We start from the raw sequence: 26,027 nt of genomic DNA, 5'->3' as shown, positions 1-26,027 counted from the left end.
CGTTGCGTCGTGGCTAAAGTCAGCCCTTAGTCGTGGTATATTGGCCTTATACCACACCTCTCGGGCCTTATTGCTTAATGAGACATCCATAAAAGTCACCCATTGCAGTAGATTAGCTAAGTGTTGAAGACAGGGAAGGCTTTGAGAAATCCTCATCAGTAGTCATACACACTCACGGCCATTTGTTAAAGTTAAATATTACTCAATATATCATTATGTTTGGAGTGTATCCATAATGTAGGATTTATCATTATCTGATGAGAGTGAAAAACCCTTTATTATCTGAAACATATCAAGGAATCAGATTAACTTGGGGAGAAAACAAACAAATGCACTTTATCTAACTGGAGTTGGTATTTCAACCCTCTCAGCTCTTGTGGACCGGTGATGAACTGTGTAGGTATTTTCTGGACAGGGGACAGGCTTTCAACGTGATTGCTTGAGGCAGGTAATAATGGGTAACACTGAACATTAAGTTGCTCTTAAACTATAATTACGACATTGTTGTTACATAGTACTGTATTGCTTTGTAATCGCAGAAAGCGGAGTGGTTTTTGTAATTATATTACCAACATGAACAACAGGTTAATTCAATATTGTTAGTAGTTGAATTAATTAGCATCCATTCACACACATCCCCCTCTGAGAAAAAATACACAGATGATTATAACATGTAAACATATAGTTGAATACATGTCACTAAACCAATAGCAGACCGCAGAACAAAGATAATGAATGCTTTATATAATGGGTATTATTCAGAAATGAAATGTAGGCCAATGGGCTAAAATTGTTGAATAATAACAATTCCGATATGTCGGGTGACCCAAGCCTACTGTCTGAAAGAGCAGAATTAGACAGAATGATTCAACAATGAGGGGCATCTAAGATCAGCTGAACTATTCAACTGACTGATGACAGTTCCTGTTAAACAGCATCTGACATGAGCATGGGATCAAAACAATCACAACAAACCAGATTTTTAAAAAAGGGCCTTTTGCAAGCAGCAACACAGTCTGGGCCAGCTTCCCAAATGACAACCCTATTCCCTACATAGTGCACTACTTTTGACCAGAGCTCTATGGGCCCTAGTCAAAAGTAGTGCACTATATTGACAATAGGGTGCCATTTAGGATGCGGAAGGGCTGTGTTTCTGCTGAGACTCAGACTATAAAAGCAGCAGTTGTTCCCATGATCACACAAACAATGCCGCTTTCTTCATCTAGGGTCAACAGTCACAGTCTCACAATAACAGAGGAGCACAGAGCATTAATGGACTACATCTATACCTAACATACAGGCAAGAGTGAGGGATGGCAACTCTCGAAGGGTTGGACAAGATTCAAACAGACGTCATTGTTGCTGCTATGCTCCATTTCCTATAGACTCCAATGAGACCTTTTCGATTGTCTCCCATTGTGGTCTGCACAGAAACATCCTCCTGACCACTTGTGCAAGAGCAACACCACTTTCTCCAACCAAGAACACTCGCACAAAGAAGATTTTCATACTCAGCCTTTGCTGCAATACCTCATGATAAATGTTTATTTTAATTTTTCATGAAGCGAATTCCTTCAATAGATGTCAGATGTTGGGAGGGTGGCTTGGGTAATGTGCATCACGAGGAGCATCACATAGTGCATCTGACCTTGGAGAGGCAGAGAGAGAGAGAGAGAGAGAGAGAGAGAGAGAGAGAGAGAAAGAGAGAGGATTCACACAGACTCAGAGTATAGGCTGGTAGTATAACATGACCTCAAACATCACCACCGCCACCTAGTGAGCTAGACTCTTAGGAAAAAATGGTTCCAAAAGGGTTCTGCAGAGGTCCCCATATGAGAACCCCTTTTTGGCTCCAGGTAGAACCCTTTTTGGGTTCCACGTAGAACCCTCTGTGGAAAGGGGGCTCTATCTGGAACCAAAAGGGTTTTACCTGGCTTCAAAGGGTTCTTCTGTAGGGACAGCCAAATAACCATTTTGGGTTCTAGATAGCACCTTTAATTCAAAGAATATACAGTACAGTGCATGGCAACTAGGTATGGACTGATGCCTGTAGAATATAAAGCTAAGTGGTTAGATGGGAGATATTCTAGGTATCTGATGTTGTTGATGATTCGTTGTCAATCTTTTGACACCATTGGTGACCAGGCACAATACTTTTCAAAGGAAGAGAAAGTATTGAGAAGCATTGGAAGAGAACCACAGAAAGAAACAAGTCCATACCATACAATAACCAAAAGGTTATTTTGAACAAGGTGATGCACACCAAAGAGAGCAAGTCACCAACTGGACCAAAAGTGATTGGGTAAATAAGGAGAACTGAACAAATAAGTAGTTCATGCAGCTGTCAATCAAATCTCCGCAGCAAATGCACAAACCCAAAAGCAACCAGTTGGTTCAGCTGCCCTGACAACCAAGGACATTCTTTGTCTCTGCCTTCATGTACACGGTGAGAGATTTGTGAGACGTAAGATACCAGTCAATACTTATCGTATGCATAGTGTCTAGAGGCAGTTGGTTGCACTGGTCTTCAGCAACACGTGTGCTCGTCTACTTCTGCATATGCTCTTGTAAATGTCTTCCCATGCAAGGCAACAGAGTAGCGCTATCCATCTTGTGAAAGTGTTACGATGGCACAGCAGACTACTCCAGTAAGGTTTGAGTTGTTTGGGTGAGCAAGAAATACAGTCACTTGTCACTCAGGTGTTATCGATTATGAAATCATTTCAACTCTAAAACGTTGTGGCTACCTTCTGTCATTCCTATGCAGCGTTTAGTTCAGATATCTGTGCACATTCCCAGAGGTGAATTTTAAATGAATGCTTCAAATGGAAACGTGGAGACGTCAGAAAGTTCCTAGTAGGCTACGCATCTCTGAAATAGCAGGGCACAGTTTTGCTGCTCTCCTGAGTGGGACAGTGAGTGATTGGAGTGAGGAATGTAGGCAATAGTGTATTCACTAAACTTCCACCGTTCCTTCCACTGTAATACTGAAAATAAATGACCGCTTCAAACGGACACGCCTTGCACTTTCCCTTTGAGTAACCTAGCATCAATCTGCCCTAACATGCTTCGCCTCGATTTGCGTGAGTCCAGAAAACGGCTATGTATGGGACACGTGAACTAGTCTAGCTGAAATTAAAAACATGAACACGTTTAACACTACGAAGAAACCACAATAATTGCCAATCCCAAACACATGTATTTTATGGTAGATACGCCGATTATAATTTAAAGGGACGAGTGAGTCACTCTCTGGAGCGTGACTAAAAAGGTGGTTTTGGTTCGGGATTGGTGCAGAACTGTAAAACTATCTTGGCCTCGGCTACGTGATTAGAGAATTGAAAAAAAAGTATAACCAATGCCAAAGACAAGTGTAGACAGTTAGACTAGGTAAGGACATTTAATACAGTCGTGAGTTTAAACCTAAATAAACTTGGTAAAATAAAGATGTAGTAGGGAAGAATCTCCCGCCCCTCAGCGACCTCGCATTCCTCAGATTCCCACACAGTACCTCTCCATTCTCTACTGGTGCATTTCGATCACCGGGTCTCAAGGGCGATTGTTAGATTGTATAACTCATAGTCATACAAAAAGTAACACTTCGTGTAACGTCCACCTGATACAATAATGAACAAATCAAAAGTTTCGGCCACAATGTATCAAAGCGCACCTAAACGCGACACTCACGACCCAGTGAAGGTCCCTCAGAGGTGTACCGTGGTAGTGAATCAGTCACCAGAGAATTATTAGTGTGCATTAGCTAAGATCCTTGCTTGATATGTGAAGGCTGGCACTGCAACAACACATGCGGTAATTGTTATGGTTTAAAAAACGAATTTAGGACTGGAATCAGAGCTCGTCTAGTACAGATGCTTTACTTGTACAATATATTGTGATCGTTTTCGAATCAATGAAAGCAAGTCTGTACCTTGAGGAGTATTATTGTGATCGCTGTGTTTTGGCGCGGGTCCACATTGGAGCATGTAACTTCAGCGAAGTAGCACCTCAACAAGTCCGCTCCTAGTCCCATACATGCGGGCGGTGAAACTCGCCTCCACAGTGAAGAACAAGACCCCTTCTTCGCAAATCGCGTCCACTCCGAAGGAACACGAGTACGCATGACGTCACCTCGCTGTAGGTTTGCAGCTTTCGGTCTTCATTGGCTCTGGTTTGGAAAAGAGGGCGTTTCGTTGGTGACTCTCTTGTTGAATAGACCAATGGCAAGGGGGAAATAGTTGCCTTGGTTACACGTTTTGTCAACCAAATACATGTTATGCTGCGGAGGTGACCATAATAAGGTAGGATACGGTATAGGCACGTCTTTGGTAGTAGAACATATTTGGTATAGGCTAATCGTATGGTAAACTAAATTGTTTACCAATGTCTGTCCATGTATGTAGGTTACTCATAGTAGACTAAAGACGACGTGAAACGTGGATTCATCTTGTTCGTGAGTTGGCCTAATAAATCGATGTAAAACATGAATTTATTTTATTCGTGAGTTGGCCTAATAAATATAATTAATACGGGCCAGGTGTAGGCTTGTGAGCAGTGCACAGTGTAGACTAGGCTACTTTTTCTACTGTACATGTGGGCTCTGCGAGTGTCAACTCACTTTGAAATGGCGCTGGCAAAGTTTGAGAGCAGTTCATGATGTTCCCACTTATTGCAGAATAGGCCTATAATTCAGAGCTCCAATGCAAAAAAATAAACATATGACCGATACGTAGCGTAGGCTACAGACGTGATACATCAACGTTGTCGTGAGACGAACTTTCTAGTGAGACGGTAGATCTTTAGATCTTATCTGGGATTTGAGGCAACGCCACCTCTAGCCATTTGGGGGGCCATAAATTAGGTTTGGTTCTCCCTGCCTCCTCGCGGGCAAACGGTGTCTCCCCCCATTTTGCCAGGAGGTGGTGAGAAACCTTTGCAGATTTAAAGCACATTTCTGTTCATATGATGGCTGTGCTGGATATCTATGCGAGAGTGACTAACAAAATCAACGGGGGACCCCTGGAGGTCAGGGCCCCTGAACACATGCCCTGTGTGCCCGGTTGGTAATTTTAGACTACCTATTTAGCAATCTACAAAATGTTAGCTGACAGGGGCGAATTAAGTGACTGAAATAACAACTGGAAAACTTCTGATGCACTACGAAATTGCACCTTGTGTATTCTACTTTTCTTACTCTCAACAGTAAATTGAGACCCTGACTGAGTTCCCCTAGTGGTCGCGGAGCACTACGCGCAGCACATAGTCTGCGTATAGGAAGAGTCGACATTGAGTGTAAAGCACCATATGCCCTCTCCTCTCACCTGTGCTAACACTTTAATCCAGTCACTGTAACCTATAAACCACGGGATCAGTGGTATGTATATCCACGCCAAAATGTCTCACAATCTGCATGGGTCATTGATATGGACATTGATCTTTATTTTCTGAAAAACGTCTTCCACACTTTAGGTAGCATTGGAATTAATCCAATACAATTCGTTGAGAAACCTCAAGACACACACTTTCAGCATGAAGAAAAGGATAATCAAATGAATTAAGAATGAATTAGTATTCTCTTTTGCTCTTTCCTTAACACCCTCCCACAGTCCTACCATGTCAAATTGATTTCTTCATCTATTAAAGAACATTTGATGTCAGTCTTCAGCTGAGACGTTTTGTTTGTGCATTTGTCAGTTTTGTCTTATGTTATGATATGATGAATTCACTTTTATTTAGTGTCAACGATAACGATAATTATTAACCTCACAATAATTATTATATTATAAGTCATTTACATAATGCATTCCAAATGTAGTTAGGAGGTTATGATGAATTCACTTTTATTTAGTGTCATTTACCATAATAAAGCACACCATAATAATTATATTATAAGTAATGTACATGATAAATTCAAAATGTATGTAGCCGGATATTCCACATTAGATAAACCCAATAAATATCCCAACGTGTCTCTTTACAGGAACACAGTCTGTTGTTGACTTTCAGACACTTTGAAGCGCTAATGAGAATTCATAGGCTATTTCTATAACCTCGTAGGACCCTGAATGTTGAATAGGCTGTTTTGGGAGACATTTTGTGATAAGTGGTTTTCTCCATTAAGTTCGTCAATGTACGTTTTAATCCGTTGAATGAGCTGATCAAAGCAACAGCAGGAACGGTGACGAGGTAGGAGTGGTGACCTCTCTATACAAACTTTAAACAACCTTCTGTTTACATAGTCACGTTTTCCCCTTAGCTGATATTACTTGCTAAAATGCAGTGATTCCAATGGTGTAATGTTACATAACACATTACTACAGTGATGTTACCAGTTAATTATGGAACTGGGGGTTACTATTACAGAGGTATACGGGCAAATGCATGTGAAGTGTTACTCCAAAGGATTTGTTTAAAACCCCATGTACTACTGATCAACAGATGTGAAGCGATGAGCGGAAGAGACCTATGTGGCTTCATAACCAATTGCCGAACTGAAGATTTAGGTAAGTCAGCTCAGCTCCAAACCAAACCATCGCTGGCTGCTTTTACTGCTCTTCCCTCGAGACTCACTGACTTCACATTCTGCTGCTCTCGTAAGCACTTTTGACCTCAAGTCCCTGTGTTAGGAGATTCAGCCATCTCAACCAACACCTTTAATGCCTGCCTCGTCCGTGGCAGCATGGCCTGTGTTTATTCACCCGTCTCCTGGAGTCACAGCCAAACTAATCAGTCACATGTCTGACATGTTTATTTCCTTCCTTCTACTCCTTCTATAGGACGTAGCTAATCATGAATACTGCATGCTTAAATGGCACCCTTTCCCCTATGTAGTGCGCGACTTCATTAGTGCACTACGTTGGGAATTGGATGCCATTTGGGGTGCACACAAAGACGCACATCAGAGTGTTATAGGACAGTGGATGTGCCATTTCCATCTCACTTCCTCTGCTCTGTCATAAATGGAAAGAATTGAGAATGGACTGTTGTTTGATATGATTGACAGTTCATGCACTTTTCACATGCTCAATGCTTACTAGTACACAGTTATATTGTATATCTGATGCTTTCTTTCATTGATATAGAAAAACTGACTCTACGGATGAAGGATGGACTTGGAAGCTCAAAGTATAAACCGGCTGAATATGAGAAACTACAAGCCATAGTTGATGCCAAACAACTGCAGTCTGCACACATTGCTCAAAAGGTAGATATTCTTGATTTTTTTACTCTGAGACGGTTTTGGAATATAGGCCCTGGCCCCGAATCCACATAGCGTCTCAAAGTAGGATTGCTGATCTGCCCATATAATAGTATTCATTACTATCTAAACGGCTAGACTGATCCTAGATCAGCACTCCTGCACAGAAGCTTCATGGATACAAGTCCTGGTTAGTAGTTCATACGATACCAGAGGCAAAGTGTTGATGAATGTATGAAGTCTAAGATGTAATGTTGTATGATATACTGTATATTTAGTAACTCCAAAGTACAGTCTGTTCTTGAACATCCTTAGGTGCAAGCTACCACGTTCATGAAGTAGTTCAGCTGTTCTTTTAGGCAACATAACACAAGCAACTCGCATACTAATTATGTATGTGCAACTTTCAGTATGGTGAGAGTTGATGGGTGACAGACCTGTTCATATAATGGAACGGTAAAAGACTGAGACAGTGCATGCATGCCTCTGCATGATCATTGCACTGCACATCATTTCCTTCTGAGGACATATTTATATAGAGTTGTTGTTCTTTCTCAGATGAGCAGCCATGAGGTCTTTCTGAATCACAATCCAGACCTGCATTCAAAATTTGAAGATCATGGGCGTACCCACACGCACGAGCTTGCGCTCACACACACACACACACACACACACACACACACACACACACACACACACACACACACACACACACACACACACACACACACACACACACACACAAACACACACCCTCTCCAATGATCCGGAGGAGGGGATTGACTATGAAACAGCAGACCATTACGTAACCTATATGGGCTCTCCAAAATGTATCAAATGAAAGAAGAATATCAAAATTCTAAAGATTTGGATTAGCAGTTTGAATATTCATGAGTCTGCAGGAGGATCAACCATAAAGCTGTTTGAAGTTCTCATCTCTCTGCATCCTAGCATTGTGAGAAGTTAACCCTAGGGGCCATGGGGATTATGCTTGTAGACCTGCAGTGTTTTAATTGGTAAACTGTGGCAGCAGCTTTTTAGTGTCTTGTTATGGTTGCCCATGGCTCGCTCCAATTCAGCTCTCTGCAAGGACCAGATAAGGCATCCAGTGTTTGCATACGCCCGCCCCGCTGAAAGGCAGGCTTTCTATTGTGGATTTCCCAACAGTGATAGAGGGGAAATAAATGACTGTGAGTTGCCGCAGGATGTGATCAAATGATTGGTTCTCCAGTAAGAGAGTGGGAGTGTCCTGGATACTGAGGCCTTACATCTTTGCAGGAGGGGCTCCTGATAAAATCCCTAGATCAACACATAATAAAGGGAGAATTCACAGCGTACTTTAATGGCTGGGGTTTCTAGCAGGGCAATCGCGAGCAGTGGTTTGCCTCTGTTTGTTTTCTTATTTTTTACAAGAGAAAGTCAAATAAATGAAAGTATATTAAGATACTCTCCCCTCTTTATTTTCCCACCAGAAACACACACTTTATATATACTGAACAACAATATAAACGCAACATGTAAAGTGTTGGTACCATGTTTTATGAGCTGAAATAAAATAACCCAGAAATGTTCCATACACACAAAGAGCTTATTTCTCTTATATTTTGTGCACAAATTGGTTTACATCCCTGTTAGGGAGCATTTCTCATTTGCCAAGATAATCCATCCACCTGACAGGTGTGGCATTTCAAGAAGCTGAATAAACAGCATGATCATTACAAAGGTGAGCCTTGTGCTGGGGACAATAAAAGGTCACTCTAAAATGCAGTTTTGTCACACAACAATGCCACAGATGTCTCAAGTTTTGAGGGAGCGTGCAATTGGCATGCTGACTGCAGGAATGTCCACCAGAGCTGTTGCCAGAGAATTTAATGTTAATTTCTCTACCATAAGCCGCATCCAACATTGTTTTAGAGAATTTCGCAGTATGTTGAACTGGCCTCAGAACCGCAGACCACGTGCAACCACGCCAGCCCAGGATTTCCACATCCGGCTGCTTCACCTGCGGAATTGTCTGAGACCAGCCAGCTGGACAGCTGATGAAACTGAGGCGTATTTCTGTCTGTAATAAAGCCCTTTTGTGGGAAGAAAAAAAAACGATTTCTGATTGGCTGGGCCTGGCTCCCCAGTGGGTGAGCCTGGCTCCCAAGTAGGTGGGCCTATGGCTGCGCCCCCTGCCCAGTCATGTGAAATCTATAGATTAGGGCCTAATGAATTTATTTCAATTGACTGATTTCCTTATATATATATTCCTTATATGTACTGTAACTAATTAAAATCGTTGAAATTGTTGCGAGTTGTGTTTATATTTTTTTGTTCTATATATGTTATGCATGTTCCACCGGAATATTTAAATTTGCCAATGTATTTTCCTTTCAAGTATTCAACAGTGATAACGTTTCGCATGAATTGCAGCAGATTATGAGGCTTTCAAAGTAAATATTTCAAGGACAAAACCACACACACACACGGACTGAACTAAACTGCTGAATAAAGACCATTTTGCCATGATGCGTGAAAAGGAAAAATGTATCAATCTCTCATTCTGTGTTGTTCAGCTAGGAACATAGAGCACTAAGGAGGACACTCCTTTTTGGTCATGTATTATACCACATGTATTACTAATAGTCTAGGTCCCAAATGACACCCTATTCCCTACATAGTGCAGTACTTTTGACTAGACGCCTACTCATTTTACCCATAGGTCCTGCTAAAAAAATAATATAAAGTGAATACAGAATAAAGTGCACTTTACAGGCAATAGGGTGCCTTTTGGGACGCTATCATAATCTACCATGATTGCGGTCTTTGCTTCGGTCATGACTGGCCACAATGATATCAGTAATTATATGATAATAATGATGTCATGTTATCGTAAACTTGTGAGGGATTATTGATAAATATCACAGTGTTCCACAGTTAACCATAGGCTGATATAAGATCTGTTTTTCAGGTGAAGAGGACTCTGCGCACAGCCAAGGAGACCAAAGAGAGCTCCCTACTGAGGCAGCACAGACAGGTGTGGAGCAGAGAGAACATCAAACTAGCCAATGCAGTGTAAGAAACCCCTCCCAGCATACCTTTCACCAGAGTGTGAATTATACCATGGCATTTGGGGGATCTCTCTTTTTAATTTTTTTATCTTTATTTAACTAGGCAAGTCAGTTAAGAACAAATTCTTATTTTCAATGAAGGCCTAGGAACAGTGGGTGAACTGCCTGTTTCTGGAGCAGAACGACAGATTTGTAGCTTGTCAGCTCAGGGGTTTGAACTTGCAACCTTCCGATTATGAGTCCAACGCTCGAACCACTAGGCTACCCTGCCGCCCCTTTCTTCAAAGGACCTCCTATTTTTTTTAGTAAAGACGTAATTTAACAGTACAAATATATATTACCTGTGAACACAACCAGCAATGATGTTTTCATCTTATTGTCAAACAAATCACTTCAAAAAGTAGGCTTCCTGCGCATGTTCGCCCACTCCAAAATAATTTCAGCATCCAAAACGCACCATTTAATGAAGACAAAACACCCAAAAGTGTAATGACATTCAGCGATGGTCATTGGGTCTACACTCTTGTAGCCTGAATGAATTGGTGTGTTTTGCTGACAAAATGACCTTTTTTTGTAGAAAGAAAAGTTGAGACTGTTATGTACTTGAGTGAAGACCCAAAAGCGGTTTTAACAGAAAACAGAGTTCTTTAATGAAAAACAGGAATGGCATAAATCCTCTTCCAACGTTGTCAATGGAACAAAAAGAACGTTAGTATAATGCAGGATGCACCTGCCAGGCAGACTCCGACAGGATAGGACAAGGTGGAAGCAAACGGGACGACAGCTTGCTTCTGGCATGAAAAACACAAACAAGAATCAGACACTGAAAGTAGCAGGAACAGAGAGAGAAATAGAGACCTAATCAGAGGGGGAAGAGAGAACAGGTGGGAAAGAGTGAACGAGCTAGTTAGGGGAGATGTAGAACAGCTGAAGAAAGAGAGACAGAGAAGGTAACCTAAAAAGACCAGCAGAGAGAGACAGAGTGAAGAGAAAGGACAGGAACAGACATAACAAGACATGACAGTACCCCCCCCCACTCACCGAGCGCCTCCTGGCGCACTCGAGGAGGAAACCTGGCGGCAACGGAGGAAATCATCGATCAGCGAACGGTCCAGCACGTCCCGAGAGGGAACCCAACTCCTCTCCTCAGGACCGTACCCCTCCCAATCCACTAGGTACTGATGACCACGGCCCCGAGGGCGCATGTCCAAAATCTTACGAACCCTGTAGATGGGTGCGCCCTCGACAAGGATGGGGGGGGCGGGACGAGCGGGGGCGCGAAGAACGGGCTTAACACAGGAGACATGGAAGACCGGGTGAACGCGACGAAGATAGCGCGGGAGAAGAAGTCGCACTGCGACAGGATTAATGACCTGGGAAATACGGAACGGACCAATGAACCGCGGGGCCAACTTGCGAGAAGCTGTCTTAAGGGGAAGGTTCTGAGTGGAGAGCCATACTCTCTGACCGCAACAATATCTAGGACTCTTGGTCCTACGCTTATTAGCGGCCCTCACAGTCTGCGCCCTATTACGGCAAAGTGCCGACCTGACCCCCTTCCAGGTGCGCTCGCAACGCTGGACAAAAGCCTGAGCGGAGGGGACGCAGGACTCGGCGAGCTGAGATGAGAACAGCGGAGGCTGGTACCCGAGGCTACTCTGAAAAGGAGATAGACCGGTAGCAGACGAGGGAAGCGAGTTGTGGGCGTACTCTGCCCAGGGGAGCTGTTCTGACCAAGACGCAGGGTTACGAAAAGAAAGACTGCGTAAAATGCGACCAACAGTCTGATTGGCCCGTTCGGCTTGACCGTTAGACTGGGGATGAAAGCCGGACGAGAGACTGACGGAAGCCCCAATCAAACGGCAAAACTCCCTCCAAAATTGAGACGTGAACTGCGGGCCTCTGTCGGAAACGACGTCAGACGGAAGGCCATGAATTCGGAAAACATTCTCGATAATGATCTGAGCCGTCTCCTTAGCAGAAGGGAGCTTAGCGAGAGGAATGAAATGAGCCGCCTTAGAGAATCTATCGACAACCGTAAGAATAACTGTCTTCCCCGCTGATGAAGGCAGTCCGGTGATGAAATCTAAAGCGATGTGAGACCACGGTCGAGAGGGAATGGGAAGCGGTCTGAGACGGCCGGCAGGAGGAGAGTTCCCAGATTTAGTCTGCGCGCAGACCGAACAAGCGGCGACAAATCGACGCGCGTCACGTTCCCGAGTGGGCCACCAGAAACGCTGGCGAATGGAAGCGAGCGTACCCCGAACGCCGGGGTGGCCGGCTAACTTGGCAGAGTGGGCCCACTGAAGAACGGCCGGACGAGTAGGAACGGGAACGAACAGAAGGTTCCTAGGACAAGCTCGCGGCGACGGAGTGTGAGCGAGTGCTTGCTTTACCTGCCTCTCAATTCCCCAGACAGTCAACCCGACAACACGCCCTTCAGGGAGAATCCCCTCGGGGTCGGTGGAGACCTCAGAAGAACTGAAGAGACGAGATAAAGCATCAGGCTTGGTGCTTTTTGAGCCCGGACGATAAGAAATAACAAACTCGAAACGAGCGAAAAACAGAGCCCAACGAGCCTGACGCGCATTAAGTCGTTTGGCTGAACGGATGTACTCAAGGTTCCTATGGTCAGTCCAAACGACAAAAGGAACGGTCGCCCCCTCCAACCACTGTCGCCATTCGCCTAGGGCTAAGCGGATGGCGAGCAGTTCGCGATTACCAACATCATAGTTACGTTCTGACGGCGATAAGCGATGAGAGAAAAACGCGCAAGGATGGACCTTGCCGTCAGAGAGAGAGCGCTGAGAAAGAATGGCTCCCACGCCCACCTCTGACGCGTCAACCTCAACAACAAACTGACTAGAGATGTCAGGTGTAACAAGAATAGGTGCGGATGTAAAACGATTCTTAAGAAGATCAAAAGCTCCCTGGGCGGAAACGGACCACTTAAAGCACGTCTTAACAGAAGTAAGGGCTGTGAGGGGAGCTGCCACCTGACCGAAATTACGGATGAAACGACGATAGAAATTAGCGAAGCCCAGAAAGCGCTGCAGCTCGACGCGTGACTTAGGAACGGGCCAATCAATGACAGCCTGGACCTTAGCGGGATCCATCTTAATGCCCTCAGCGGAATTAACGGAACCGAGAAAAGGGACAGAGGCGGCATGAAAAGTGCACTTCTCAGCCTTCACATAAAGACAGTTCTCCAAAAGGCGCTGGAGGACGCGTCGCACGTGCTGAACATGAATCGAGAGAGACGGTGAAAAAATCAGGATATCGTCCATGTAAACGAAAACAAAAATGTTCAGCATGTCTCTCAGGACGTCGTTAACTAGTGCCTGAAAGACAGCTGGAGCGTTAACGAGGCCGAAAGGAAGAACCCGGTATTCAAAGTGCCCTAACGGAGTGTTAAACGCCGTCTTCCACTCGTCCCCCCCCCTGATGCGCACGAGATGGTAGGCGTTACGAAGGTCCAATTTGGTGAAAAACCTGGCTCCCTGCAGGATCTCGAAGGCTGAAGACATAAGAGGAAGCGGATAACGATTCTTAACTGTTATGTCATTCAGCCCTCGATAATCCACGCATGGGCGCAGGGACCCGTCCTTCTTCTGAACAAAAAAAAACCCCGCTCCGGCGGGAGAGGAGGAGGAGACTATGGTACCGGCGTCGAGCGAAACCGACAAATAATCCTCGAGAGCCTTACGTTCGGGAGCCGACAGAGAGTATAATCTACCCGGGGGAGTAGTTCCCGGAAGGAGATCAATACTACAGTCATACGACCGGTGTGGAGGGAGAGAAGTGGCCTTGGAACGACTGAACACCGTGCGCAGATCGTGATACTCCTCCGGCACCCCTGTCAAATCGCCAGGCTCCTCCTGTGAAGAAGAGACAGAGGAAACAGGAGGGATAGCAGACATTAAACAGGTCACATGACAAGAAACATTCCAGGATAGGATAGTATTACTAGACCAATTAATAGAAGGGTTATGGCGCACTAGCCAGGGATGACCCAAAACAACAGGTGTAAAAGGTGAACGAAAAATTAAAAAAGAAATGGTTTCGCTATGATTACCAGAGACAGTGAGGGTTAAAGGCAGCGTCTCACGCTGAATCTTGGGGAGAGAACTACCATCTAAAGCGAACAAGGCCGTTGGCTCCCCTAACTGCCTGAGAGGAATGTCATGTTCCCGAGCCCAGGTCTCGTCCATAAAACAGCCCTCCGCCCCAGAGTCTATCAAGGCACTGCAGGAAGCAGATGAACCGGGCCAGCGGAGATGGACCGGAAAGGTAGTGCGTGATCCAGAAGGAGAGGCCTGAGTAGTTGCGCTCACCAGTAGCCCTCCTCTTACTGATGAGCTCTGGCTTTTACTGGACATGAGGTGACAAAATGACCAGCGGAGCCGCAGTAGAGACAGAGGCGATTGGTGATTCTCCGTTCCTTCTCCTTGGCCGAGATGCGGATACCCCCAGCTGCATAGGCTCAGCATCCGAGCCGGCGGAGGAGGGTGGCAGTGATGCGGCAGGTGGCAGTGATGTGGAGAGGGGAGCAACGGAGAACGCGAACTCCTTTCCACGTGCTCGGCGACGAAGATCAAACCGTCGCTCTACGCGAATAGCGAGAGCTATTAAGGAGTCCAGACTGGAAGGAACCTCCCGGGAGAGGATCTCATCCTTAACCTCGACGAGGAGACCCTCCAGAAAACGAGCGAGCAAAGCCGGCTCGTTCCAGTCACTAGAGGCAGCGAGAGTGCGAAACTCAATAGAATAATCCGTTATGGATCGATTCCCCTGACATAGGGAAGACAGGGCCCTGGAAGCCTCCTCCCCAAAAACAGAACGGTCAAAAACCCGTATCATCTCCTCCTTAAAGTCCTGAAACTGGTTAATACACTCAGCCCTCGCCTCCCAGATTGCCGTGCCCCACTCACGCGCCCGTCCGGTGAGGAGAGAAATGACGTAGGCGATGCGGGCTGCGCTCCTGGAGTAAGTGTTGGGCTGGAGAGAGAACACCACATCACACTGAGTGAGGAATGAGCGGCACTCAGTGGGCTCCCCTGAGTAACAGGGCGGGTTGTTGATCCTGGGCTCCGGAGACTCGGAAACCCTGGAAGTGGGCGGTGGATCGAGGTGGAGTTGGTGAACCTGTCTTGTGAGGTCGGAGACTTGGACGGCCAGGGTCTCAACGGCATGTCGAGCAGCAGACAATTCCTCCTCGTGTCTGCCTAGCATCGCTCCCTGGATCTCGACGGCGGAGTGAAAAGGGTCCGGAGCCGCTGGGTCCATTCTTGGTCTGATTCTTCTGTTATGTACTTGAGTGAAGACCCAAAAGCGGTTTTAACAGAAAACAGAGTTCTTTAATGAAAAACAGGAATGGCATAAATCCTCTTCCAACGTTGTCAATGGAACAAAAAGAACGTTAGTATAATGCAGGATGCACCTGCCAGGCAGACTCCGACAGGATAGGACAAGGTGGAAGCAAACGGGACGACAGCTTGCTTCTGGCATGAAAAACACAAACAAGAATCAGACACTGAAAGTAGCAGGAACAGAGAGAGAAATAGAGACCTAATCAGAGGGGGAAGAGAGAACAGGTGGGAAAGAGTGAACGAGCTAGTTAGGGGAGATGTAGAACAGCTGAAGAAAGAGAGACAGAGAAGGTAACCTAAAAAGACCAGCAGAGAGAGACAGAGTGAAGAGAAAGGACAGGAACAGACATAACAAGACATGACAGAGACACCTGAAAAGGGGCTGAGATACGGGACTGTACCAGGATGACAAGTGCAGCAACATGGGAAAAATGGTTTAAACCATGAAACAGAGGTGGGGGGTGTTTGTTTCATTTGGGATAAGCTTTTATTTTCATATTTACCATTGCAGCAATACAAATAGCATTTTAAACAAAGTGGTGAATGGTTAAATTAGCATTATTTACAGACCCCCCCCCCCCCTCATGTCTCATTCAGGGGGTTTAAGACCCCCTGGGCCCATCGCACTCTGCCCATCACGTCCATTACCATGAACCACTACACCAAATACTGTACTGTAGTCTTTACCCACCCTACTCGGCCAACAGGTCTGGCCAGCACCTCTCCAACAAAAAATAAGCCCCTGTAAAATAGGAGATTCAAGATGGCTTTCCATAAACAAAGCAAGAAAGAAGGGAAGAAAGGGAGCAAGAACGAGTGAGAGGGGGTCTCAGTGGAAGGTGCTAGCTGCTGTGGCATTACAACAGATACTTTCCCTTGTGTGATGATGAGGCAGTGGAAGCAGAAGAATTGGGCTGCCGCGGCCCGCTGGTGTCATGCGTTGTGAAGTGAGAAGGGCAAGAAGGGCAGCGCTAGCTCCTGGGCGCATGCTGCCGCTTCTCGGGGTAATGACTGTGTCGGAGAGATCCAAGGTTAATGGTGTACACAAGCGTGGGCTCCTGTAATGAAGACAGATACACAGATAGACAGGCTGCACCACAGCGCCAGCACATATCCATTGAATTCATTAGTGTGCTGATTATGTAAGAGAGGAGAGAAAAGGTTTGTTTCCGTAGTTACAATCCCATTCAATTTTAGCTGGGACTAATGTATGAGCATGCGCCACACACTGTGTTGATGCATCCCAAGTGGCACCCTATTCTCTGTGGGCCCTCGTCAAAAGTAGTCTACTTTTTAAGTTGCCATTTGGGATATGTCCTGTAGTGCTGGTACAGTATCACTATGCCTAATGGAATTCTCTTTGCTTTCTTTTCATGATGCAGGGAAAAGGCTGAAGCTGAGCTGCAAGGGTTTCTGGGACTGAATGGTCTGGGCAGTACAACAGACAAGGAAGTACTCTCTGAGCTGCTGGACCCCGGTACAGAACCTCTTTCAGTCCTGAGTGCGTAGATACTGTTCCAGTCCCTATAGAGTGAAACAGTACCATGCTTACGGGTGTGTGTGTGTTTGGGTGTGTCATTAGAACTGCTTCTGGAGAGTGAGCTGGATGCGTTCAGGTGTGTCACGGTGGAGCCCATCTGGCAGCTGAGGGAGGACTTGCAGTACAGACTGACTGAAGTCCAACACCAGCAGCAGCACCAGCCTCCTCAGCCGACAGACTGGGAGAAGGTACTGCACCAGGTACGTAACAACATGGTCGCTGCCCAAAATGGCACCCTATTTCCTATGCCCGTGCACTACTTTTGACCAGGGCTCTGGTCAAAAGAAGTGAACTAAATGAGGGATAGGGTACCGTTTGGGATATGACCTGAGAGAGGAGCTGAGGCAATCTTATACCCATCTCTGTTTTTTTTATCCACACAATGTAACGCAAGGAATCTTAAGGCATTCACACTCTCTGCAGGTAGCAGAGAGTGTGAATGCTCTGCAGATCCTACAGAGACTTGAAATAAATCAAAGTCCTGTTCCTTTCGCACAAAAGTCCTCAGGTTACCCACAGTGCAGCATTCATTCCTCATGAATCTGGTGTTTGTTCGAAATCCATGCTACGTATGTCACCGCTATTGACTGAATTCTCCTTTTGACTCCTGGAGGCTTTTTTATGCTTCGGGAGAGAATGGTGGGATTAAGAGCAGGCAGGAGGGGTGTCTTTAAAACCGGGCCATATAGGGGGATGAGGAAGACACTGCCAGCCATTTTGTCTACCTCCCTGTCCCTGTGTGAGTGAGTCAGTCCCTGGCGGATCTTCATTCCCCATTCCTCTTCTCTTTCATCCAGACTCTGCTGTCTTCCCCACACAATCAAATCAAAATCAAATCAAATTTTATTTGTCACATACACATGGTTAGCAGATGTTAATGCGAGTGTAGCGAAATGCTTGTGCTTCTAGTTCCGACAATGCAGTAATAACCAACAAGTAATCTAACTAACAATTCCTAAACTACTGTCTTATACACACAAGTGTAAGGGGATAAAGAATATGTGCATAAAGATATATGAATGAGTGATGGTACAGAGCAGCATAGGCAAGATACAGTAGATGGTATTGAGTACAGTATATACATATGAGATGAGTATGTAAACAAAGTGGCATAGTTAAAGTGGCTAGTGATACATGTATTACATAAAGATGCAGTAGATGATATAGATTACAGTATATACGTATACATATGAGATGAATAATGTAGGTTATGTAAACATTATATTAGGTAGCATTGTTTAAAGTGGCTAGTGATATATTTTACATATATCATATACGTATACATCGTATATATCATATACGTATATATCATATACATATACGTCCTGTCCACCTGAGAGCCTCACCACAATTGAGCTTCTCTCTCTCTCTCTCTCTCTCGCTCTCTTTCTTGCTCTCTCTTCTCTTTCTCTATTTCTCTCTTCTCTTTCTCTGTTTCTCTCTTCTCTCTCTCTCTCTCTTCTCTCTCTCTTTCTTGCTCTCTCTTCTCTTTCTCTGTTTCTCTCTTTCTCTCTTCTCTCTCTTTCTCTTCTCTCTCGCTCTCTCTCTCTCTTCGTTCTCTCTTCTCTCCTCTCCCATTCTCCTTTCACCCATTGACCAGCCACGCTTAAAACCATCCGCTTGTTAGAAGGTAAACGATAATAACTAAACTCAGCACTACTCTGCTGACGGGCACTGAACTGAAGCTCTCAACTACAGCTCCAAGTGATTCTACACTTGTTGAAGTCTTGTTCTTTCCGCTGAGAACAACGATGTGTGACGTGTGATGTTTTGGAACAGTGCATACCCCGTTCGATGAATAATGTCATCACTCAAGCGAGAGACATTCATAAAGGTTTAACGAACACAATCAAGAGTTTCTTGTGGAGATGAAATCCGGAGTTTCTTGTGAGTCACCTTTGTAATAGTTTCTCTCCATTGGGTGTAAGCATGCATTTGTACACCTCTAATACATTACCCTGAACCCAAATGATGCTGGCGGATTATATATTTGAACATGATTACCTTGGTAGTTACATTTAGATTGAATGGCCTTCCTTTCCTCGCACTTCCTGTGCGTTTTGAATGAGAACATGTGCAGGAGGAAGGACAATCTAATGCTTTTCTTTGCGATCTAGTATGTACTGTTGCACAATAGACTGCTTTCCTCTCTCTGAGTGGCATCAAAAATCAAACCTGTTAGAAATGGAAAGAGAGTATAATTAGAGATCATTTGGCTTCAGTGAATTGCTCTGATTATACGATTCACTGTTATTTGTCCACCAAGTTGAAGATAAAGCAAAACAACACTGGAAAATTGAAATTTGACATTTCTGTGGATCGTGTACTTTAACAGAGACATGCGTTTCCACTTCCTCTCACCAACACATTATCAGATACAGAGCCCCTATACCATGATGGACATCAGAGGAGGGCAGGCTGATATTTCTCAGATGTAGGGGAGACGAGAGAAATGAAGTAACAATTCCTTGAAACAGAGTGTGTTTGTGTTAAAAAATTGTGCCTGTCAGCTCACCGTCCGTGTGAATCTAAAGATCTTCTCAACACACGCACAGGTCAACTCTGTGAAGGACCAGCAGGATGCCATCAACAGAAAACTTCACACAGAGTATCTTGCCATAGAGGAAGACATCCTGGCCCTGGGAGTGGAGGTACCTAGGTCTCACACCATTAGGGCTGCATAATTCTGATAACTTTCCACAAATTCACAGATTTTTTTTCCAGAGATGATGTTAGGAAGATTCCTTATTTCCTTCTGATTCCTCGGCATCTTCCAACCGGGATTTCCAGGGGGGATTTCGAACACGTTTCAACCCTATCTCTTGCCCCGCCGTTTGATTGTGCTGCCAACTAATCCAGCCTTAATGTTTCACCAATGTCATTTCAAAAGACATAACCGTATTGTCCTTTGCAGGAGAGTTCTACCAAAACTGCAGACTGTCTGGTGCCGGTAGACCAGGTTCCAGAGGAGTTTTTGAATATAGACTGCCCCTACCCTGGACTGACAGCCTCCTTGATCAAGGAGTTCCAATCCCTGTCTGAGAAGTACCAGTCCAGGTTGCAGAATGTACAGGATCGCCTACAAGGCCTGGATAGGTAAAGAACTGCGCTGATCACAACTATAGTAGTCTCACCCTGAAGGTTGAATCCACTGGGCACAAACTGGTTGAATCAACATTGTTTCCACTTCGTAAAAAATGAAGTGAACGTAAATTACTTTTAATCAACGTGGGAAACTGATTGGATTTGCAACAACAAAAAAAGACATCAACGTCAAGGAATGTCAAGAATCTTTTTTTTTTTTTCACCTTCGAACCTAAATCCAATGACGAGGGTTTAAAAAATGTTTGATTTCACGTTGAATTCACGTTAGCTGACAACTCAATCTAGACAAAGAACAGACGTCTGTGTCCAGCGGGTAGATCCTCCTGAGCTGAAGCAGGGGTTGTTTGATAGCCCGCCATTTTGAATTGATGTCTTGCTCAAAACGAATCAAAGCAAAGCGCCGGTGTTGATGCAGAGAGATCCTGCCGAGTGACAATTATAGAGCACAGTGTGGATGTGGAACAAAGAGATGAAAGAGTCAGCTTGGTACCGTAGACCTTATACACATAAAACAAGTTTACCCTCCCAAGGGAGGCTGGCTGTTAAAAACAGGTAGTCTTAAGGTTCTGTCATTCTACCAAACTTGTACGCACAGCATTGTTCAGGAATGTTGGACCGTTTGCGTTCGTACTTTTTTTCCGAATTCTCGGCGCAGCTCACGCAATTTCTCCAGCTGTCAACATATTCAAATGAATAGAGGACACATACTGGGAGACGCGACGGTTGGGAATTGTGGGGAGGTGCTCGTTCGGGATGTGCGTCCCCCGTGGATGGTGGTCTCAGAGTACCTGTATCACAATGGGAAGCCAGACTGTCGCATCTCAGCGTCTGGGGACTATGATTTATGCTTAACACACCAGGGGGTTGATTACATCAATGCATTCTACTAATCTACTCATACTAATATTCATTTCCATTGATGCTAAACACAGCTACACACAGACAGACACAGACAGACAGACAGACAGACAGACAGACAGGCACACACACGCGCACACACAAAAGAATGCCCCAGATCTTTATCATGCAGACGTTCTTTGGTGAAAATTGAATGTTGACAGGAATGAGACGTTGTGTGGGTGTCACTGTACAACAATTCTCAGCATGTGCTTTGTTGTGTTTGCAGCAGGTGATCCACACATGTTTCTCTTTGCTCTATCTCCAAACTGTTCCAGGTTCTGTGGCTGGTCGGCAGATGACCATCTCCGCTTCCAGATGACTGTGAGCCAGTACCCTCCTGATCTGCACAACCACAGAGCCCTTTACATGGACTTGCTGCAAAGACTGTTTCCCCACAGATCCAGACAGGAGCTGGTCAGTAAACAACAGTAACAGCTCTGGATTTTCTATGTATGTGTCCCAAATGACACCCTTTGGGCCCTGGTCAAAAGTATAACCTTTATGTACATTTTAGTGCACTATAAAGGGAATAGGGTACACTCTCCCCATGGGAGAACCCCTTTTGGTTCCAAGTAAAACACATTTGGGTTCCAAGTACTGTAGAACCATCTATGGAAAGGGTTCTACGTGGAACCCAAACGGGTTCTACTTGGAACCAAAAGAGGTTTTTCAAAGAGTTCTCCTCCGGGGACAGCCAAAGAACCCTTTCTGGTTCTAGATAGCACCTTTTTTTCTAAGCGTGTACCACTTGGGACACAGCCCAGCAAAGTGATTTGTCATCACACCCCTTTACATACACACATACCAAGGGCACATCCAATGCACACAGCACAGGTTGAGAAAAAAACTCACCCAGCCATAAGGTGACTCTGGCTGGTATACAATCAAATGCACTCAAATCAAATGCAATCAAAATCCACTATCTGCAATCGACTGAATACCTGCCTCTCTCTGCCTCTCGACACACATCCTCTCCCAGAGCTCTAAGACTCTCTGTCTCTCCTCTTCATCTCCCTGGTCAGCGTGGTGCTCGTCTAGTAAATGATGTGCTTGGCAGGCTGTAGGATGTGCCGTGCCACCGTCTGTGGACACACCTCAGCCCTCCACTCACACCACTGCCTCCGCTCCCCCGTCACTATGACAACCGCCAAGGACCTCGTCCCCTCCCTCTCCCCCCTCTCTCTCCTTTCCCAGACCTATTCTCAGAGCTGTTCCATCTGGGTGCTACACCTAGGGCCACATTCAGCCTCAAGTGGCTGTGATGAGATAGATCTAGCCATTTCCTCCTGCACTCTCCCTTTCTCCTCTTCCGGCCTGACAAAACAGAGCCAGAGTCAATGGAGTGCAGACTGCACCTAATACAGCTATTAGTCATAATTAAGTTGGCTCAATTCTTATTGGTAATCAGTCCCTTGAGCAAAATGGCCTAACTCATTATTGTGAAGTTTGTTCGGGGAAAAAAGCAGGCTTCTTGCCTCAAGTAATGTTTGCCATTGCCGAACTCTCGTTGACCTCAAACTGATGAAGAAGGATGTCCAGGGGTGAAACATTTTCTCATCGATGAACAGGAAAAACAAGATCATCAGACAGTATAGCTCAGTTATTTCAGCATGCTTTTATTCTCGTAATACACACAAAATGTGAGTAAGTACAAACGTAGTTTTATTCTCGTAATATCGAAACACAGTGAATGATGGAACAGTGTTTTCCTCATACTCTGTTTGCTCTATTAGACACAAAGTGAAGCACGGAAATGTTTTACTGCATCGCAGTTGCATGTATTTGGCACATTTGTCCTGTATGTGTATGCTGTTGGAAAACATATGCTGAACAAAAATATAAACCCAACATACAACATTTTCAAAGATTTGACTGAGTTCCAATTCATACAAGGAAATCAGTCAATTGAAATAAATGAATTAGGGCATTAATCTATGGATTTCACATTACTGGGAATACAGATATACCTTAAAACAAAGTAGGTGCGTGAATTAGAAAACCATTCAGTATCTGGTGTGACCACCATTTGTATCATGCAGCGCAACCCATCTCCTTCACATAGAGTTGATCAGGCTGTTGATTGTTGCCTGTGGAATGTATTCCCACTCCTCTTTAATGGATGTGTGAAGTTGCTGGATATTGGCGGGAACTGGAACACGCTGTCGTACACGTTGATCCAGAGCATCCCAAACATGCTCAATGGGTGACATGTCTGGTGAGTATGCAGGCCATGGAAGAACTGGGACAGGAATTGTGTACAGATCCTTGCGATATGGCGCCGTGCATTATCATGCTGAAACATGAGGGGATGGCCACGGATTAATGGCATGACAATGGGCTTCAGGATCTCGTCAAGGTCTCTCTGTGCATTCAACTTGCCATTGATAAAATGCAATTGGGTTTGTTGTCCGTAGCTTATTCCTGCCCATACCTTAACCCCACCGCCACCATGGGGCACTCTGTTCACAACATTGACATCAGCAAACTGCTCTGGAGGTGGCTTATGGTAGAGAAATTAACATTAATATCTCTGGCAACAGCTCTGGTGAACATTCCTGTGGTCAGCATGCCAATTGCACGCTCCCTCAAAACTTGAGACATCTGTGGCATTGGGTTGTGTGACAAAAGTGCACAAGGTTCACCTGTGTAATGATCATGCTGTTTAATCAGCTTCTTGATATGCCTCACCTGTTAGGTGGATGGATTATCATGGCAATGGAGAAATTATCACTAAGGGATGTGAACAAATTTGTGCACAACATTTTTGAGAAATATGTTTTTTGTGTATATGGAACATTTCTGGGATCTTTAATTTCAGCTCAATCCATGTCTCAAGGCTTAAAAATCCTTCTTTAACCTGTCTCCTCCCCTTCATCTACACTGATTGAACAGGATTTAACAAGTGACATCAATAATGGATCATAGCTTTCACCTGGATTCACCTTGTCAGTCTATGTCATGGGAAGAGTGTTTTGTACACTCAGTGTATTTGGCCATTGTCAATTGGCCTATTGTGAACATGAGGATTAGAGAAGTCATGGCCGCTACTACTCACTATTGAGCCAGTTGAAAATCTAGTTGAGCTAGTTAGCAATAACCAAAAATATCAGAGCAGAAGACAGTCGTTGTACCAGGGTTAATAGAGCTCTGTTCAACTACTCTCCCATTCCATCTGCATGCAATCATTTTCTGGAGATTTATTTTGGATGATTGTAAGCTATTGTCCATCATCTTGCGATTCATGCAAATGTGATGAGAGATAAGGGAGTATTGTTTGATCATAGCAGGGCAGAGCAGTTGGAGACATATGGAACGGTCAACGTGGATGTTCTGTCCACAGCGGCCCAGTCAAAGCTTTGATATTAAAATCTGTTGTGTATCCTCTGTAGCACACTTTACCTGCGCTGTATGTGGCGAACAGTTTGCCACCTCTTTCAGGCCTACTTCAGAAAGGAAACAGGAAGAAAGGAGTGCAACGCTGTAAAAGAAAAAGGGCCACCCTGCTACTTTGATTACGTAGCCTTTTGATTCATCTTAGTTGTTTTAAAAGCACAGCTACATGAATTGAACCATTGTGACAAAGGGCTCTGTTCTTTCTATAATTGTCTCTTTTGTGAAATAATTGCAGTTTTACAGTTTTTCGTCTCTTAAGAAATATTTCACTTGAAAGGGAACATGGTGTTGTGAATGTGATTGGCTAATGGTTGGTCTTTGTTTGACCTTTAACCTTGTTCTGCACTTTCTTCTGAAAGATCGACTGACTCTGGACACTTGGACAGTGCACTTTTGATCAATTATAACAATCACTTCTACCTTGAAAAAAAGTATTCATATAGTATTCAAACCCCTTGACCTAGTCCACATTTTGTTGTGTTACAGCCTGAATTCAAAATAGAGGAAATAGATTGTTTTTCTCACCCATCTAGTCACAATAAGCCATAATCACAAAGTGAAAACAGTTTTTTTTAGAAATTGTTGGAAAAAAAAAAAAATGAAATACAGAAGTATCTCATTTACATACAGTAAGTATTCACACCCCTGAGTTAATACATGTTCGAATCACCTTTGGCAGCGATTACACCTGTTAGTCTTTCTGGGTAAGTCTCTAAGAGCTTTGCATACCTGGATTTGTCACGTTCTGACCTTTATTTCCTTTGTTTTGTCTTTATTTAGTATGGTCAGGGCGTGAGTTGGGGTGGGCAGTCTGTTTGTTTTTCTATGATTTGGGTATTTCTATGTTTCGGCCGAGTATGGTTCTCAATCAGAGGCAGGTGTCATTAGTTGTCTTTGATTGAGAATCATACTTAGGTAGCTTGGGTTTCACTGTGTGTTTGTGGGTGATTGTTCCTGTCTCTGTGTCTGTACCAGATAGGACTGTTTGAGGTTTTTCACATTTCTTGTTTTTGTAGTCAGTTGTTCATGTGTAGATTTACGTATTAAAAAGAACCATGGACACTTACCACGCCGCATATTGGTCCTCTGATCCTTTTCGCCTCTCCTCTTCGGAAGAAGAGGTAGATCATTGATAGACAGCCATTTTCAAGTCTTTCCATAGATTTCAAGCTGATTTAAGTTAAAACTGTAACTAGGCCCCTCAGGAACATTCAATGTTGTCTTGGTAAGCAACTCCAGTGTATATTTGGCCTTGTGCTTTAGGTTATTGTCCTGTTGAATGGTGAATTTATCTCCCAGTGTCTGTTGGAAATCAGTTTTCCTCTAGGATTTTGCCTGTGCTTCGCTCTATTCCATTTATTTTTATCCTAAAAGAAAACCCCCCCAGTCATTGTTGATGACAGGCATACATATAACATTATGCAGCCAACACTGTTCTTGAAAATATGAAGAGTGGTACTCAGTGATATGTT

The 26,027-nt window shown here is 44.4% G+C and overlaps 2 protein-coding genes across 4 annotated transcripts in view; one reads left to right on the top strand and one right to left on the bottom strand.

Annotated features, from left to right (window-relative positions):
• Positions 1-4,086, bottom strand: part of LOC135547170 (plakophilin-4-like) — a 115,650-nt gene extending 111,564 nt beyond the window's left edge. Inside the window, exon 1 of one of the 3 annotated variants that reach the window (XM_064975901.1) lies at positions 3,929-4,086. In XM_064975901.1, coding sequence (XP_064831973.1) covers positions 3,929-3,983 — 55 coding nt within the window. In that variant the 5' untranslated portion in view covers positions 3,984-4,086. Of the gene's footprint in view, positions 1-1,530; positions 1,550-3,928 lie in introns of those variants that run through there. The other 2 variants (XM_064975899.1, XM_064975904.1) reach the window with 2 other exon arrangements.
• Positions 4,087-4,253: 167 nt separating this feature from the next.
• Positions 4,254-26,027, top strand: part of LOC135547169 (coiled-coil domain-containing protein 148-like) — a 50,339-nt gene continuing 28,565 nt past the window's right edge. The window contains exons 1-9 of the mRNA XM_064975898.1: positions 4,254-4,298; positions 6,436-6,500; positions 7,080-7,201; positions 10,149-10,252; positions 17,000-17,094; positions 17,200-17,357; positions 19,713-19,808; positions 20,072-20,253; positions 21,438-21,576. Coding sequence (XP_064831970.1) covers positions 6,446-6,500; positions 7,080-7,201; positions 10,149-10,252; positions 17,000-17,094; positions 17,200-17,357; positions 19,713-19,808; positions 20,072-20,253; positions 21,438-21,576 — 951 coding nt within the window. The 5' untranslated portion in view covers positions 4,254-4,298; positions 6,436-6,445. The remainder of the gene's footprint in view (positions 4,299-6,435; positions 6,501-7,079; positions 7,202-10,148; positions 10,253-16,999; positions 17,095-17,199; positions 17,358-19,712; positions 19,809-20,071; positions 20,254-21,437; positions 21,577-26,027) is intronic.

The sequence above is a fragment of the Oncorhynchus masou genome, chromosome 10 (genome assembly GCF_036934945.1).
Source record: "Oncorhynchus masou masou isolate Uvic2021 chromosome 10, UVic_Omas_1.1, whole genome shotgun sequence".
NCBI classification, from domain to species: domain Eukaryota; kingdom Metazoa; phylum Chordata; class Actinopteri; order Salmoniformes; family Salmonidae; genus Oncorhynchus; species Oncorhynchus masou.
The sequence above is the reverse complement of the archived record's forward strand: the minus strand, read 5'-3'. Positions and strand labels throughout refer to the sequence as shown.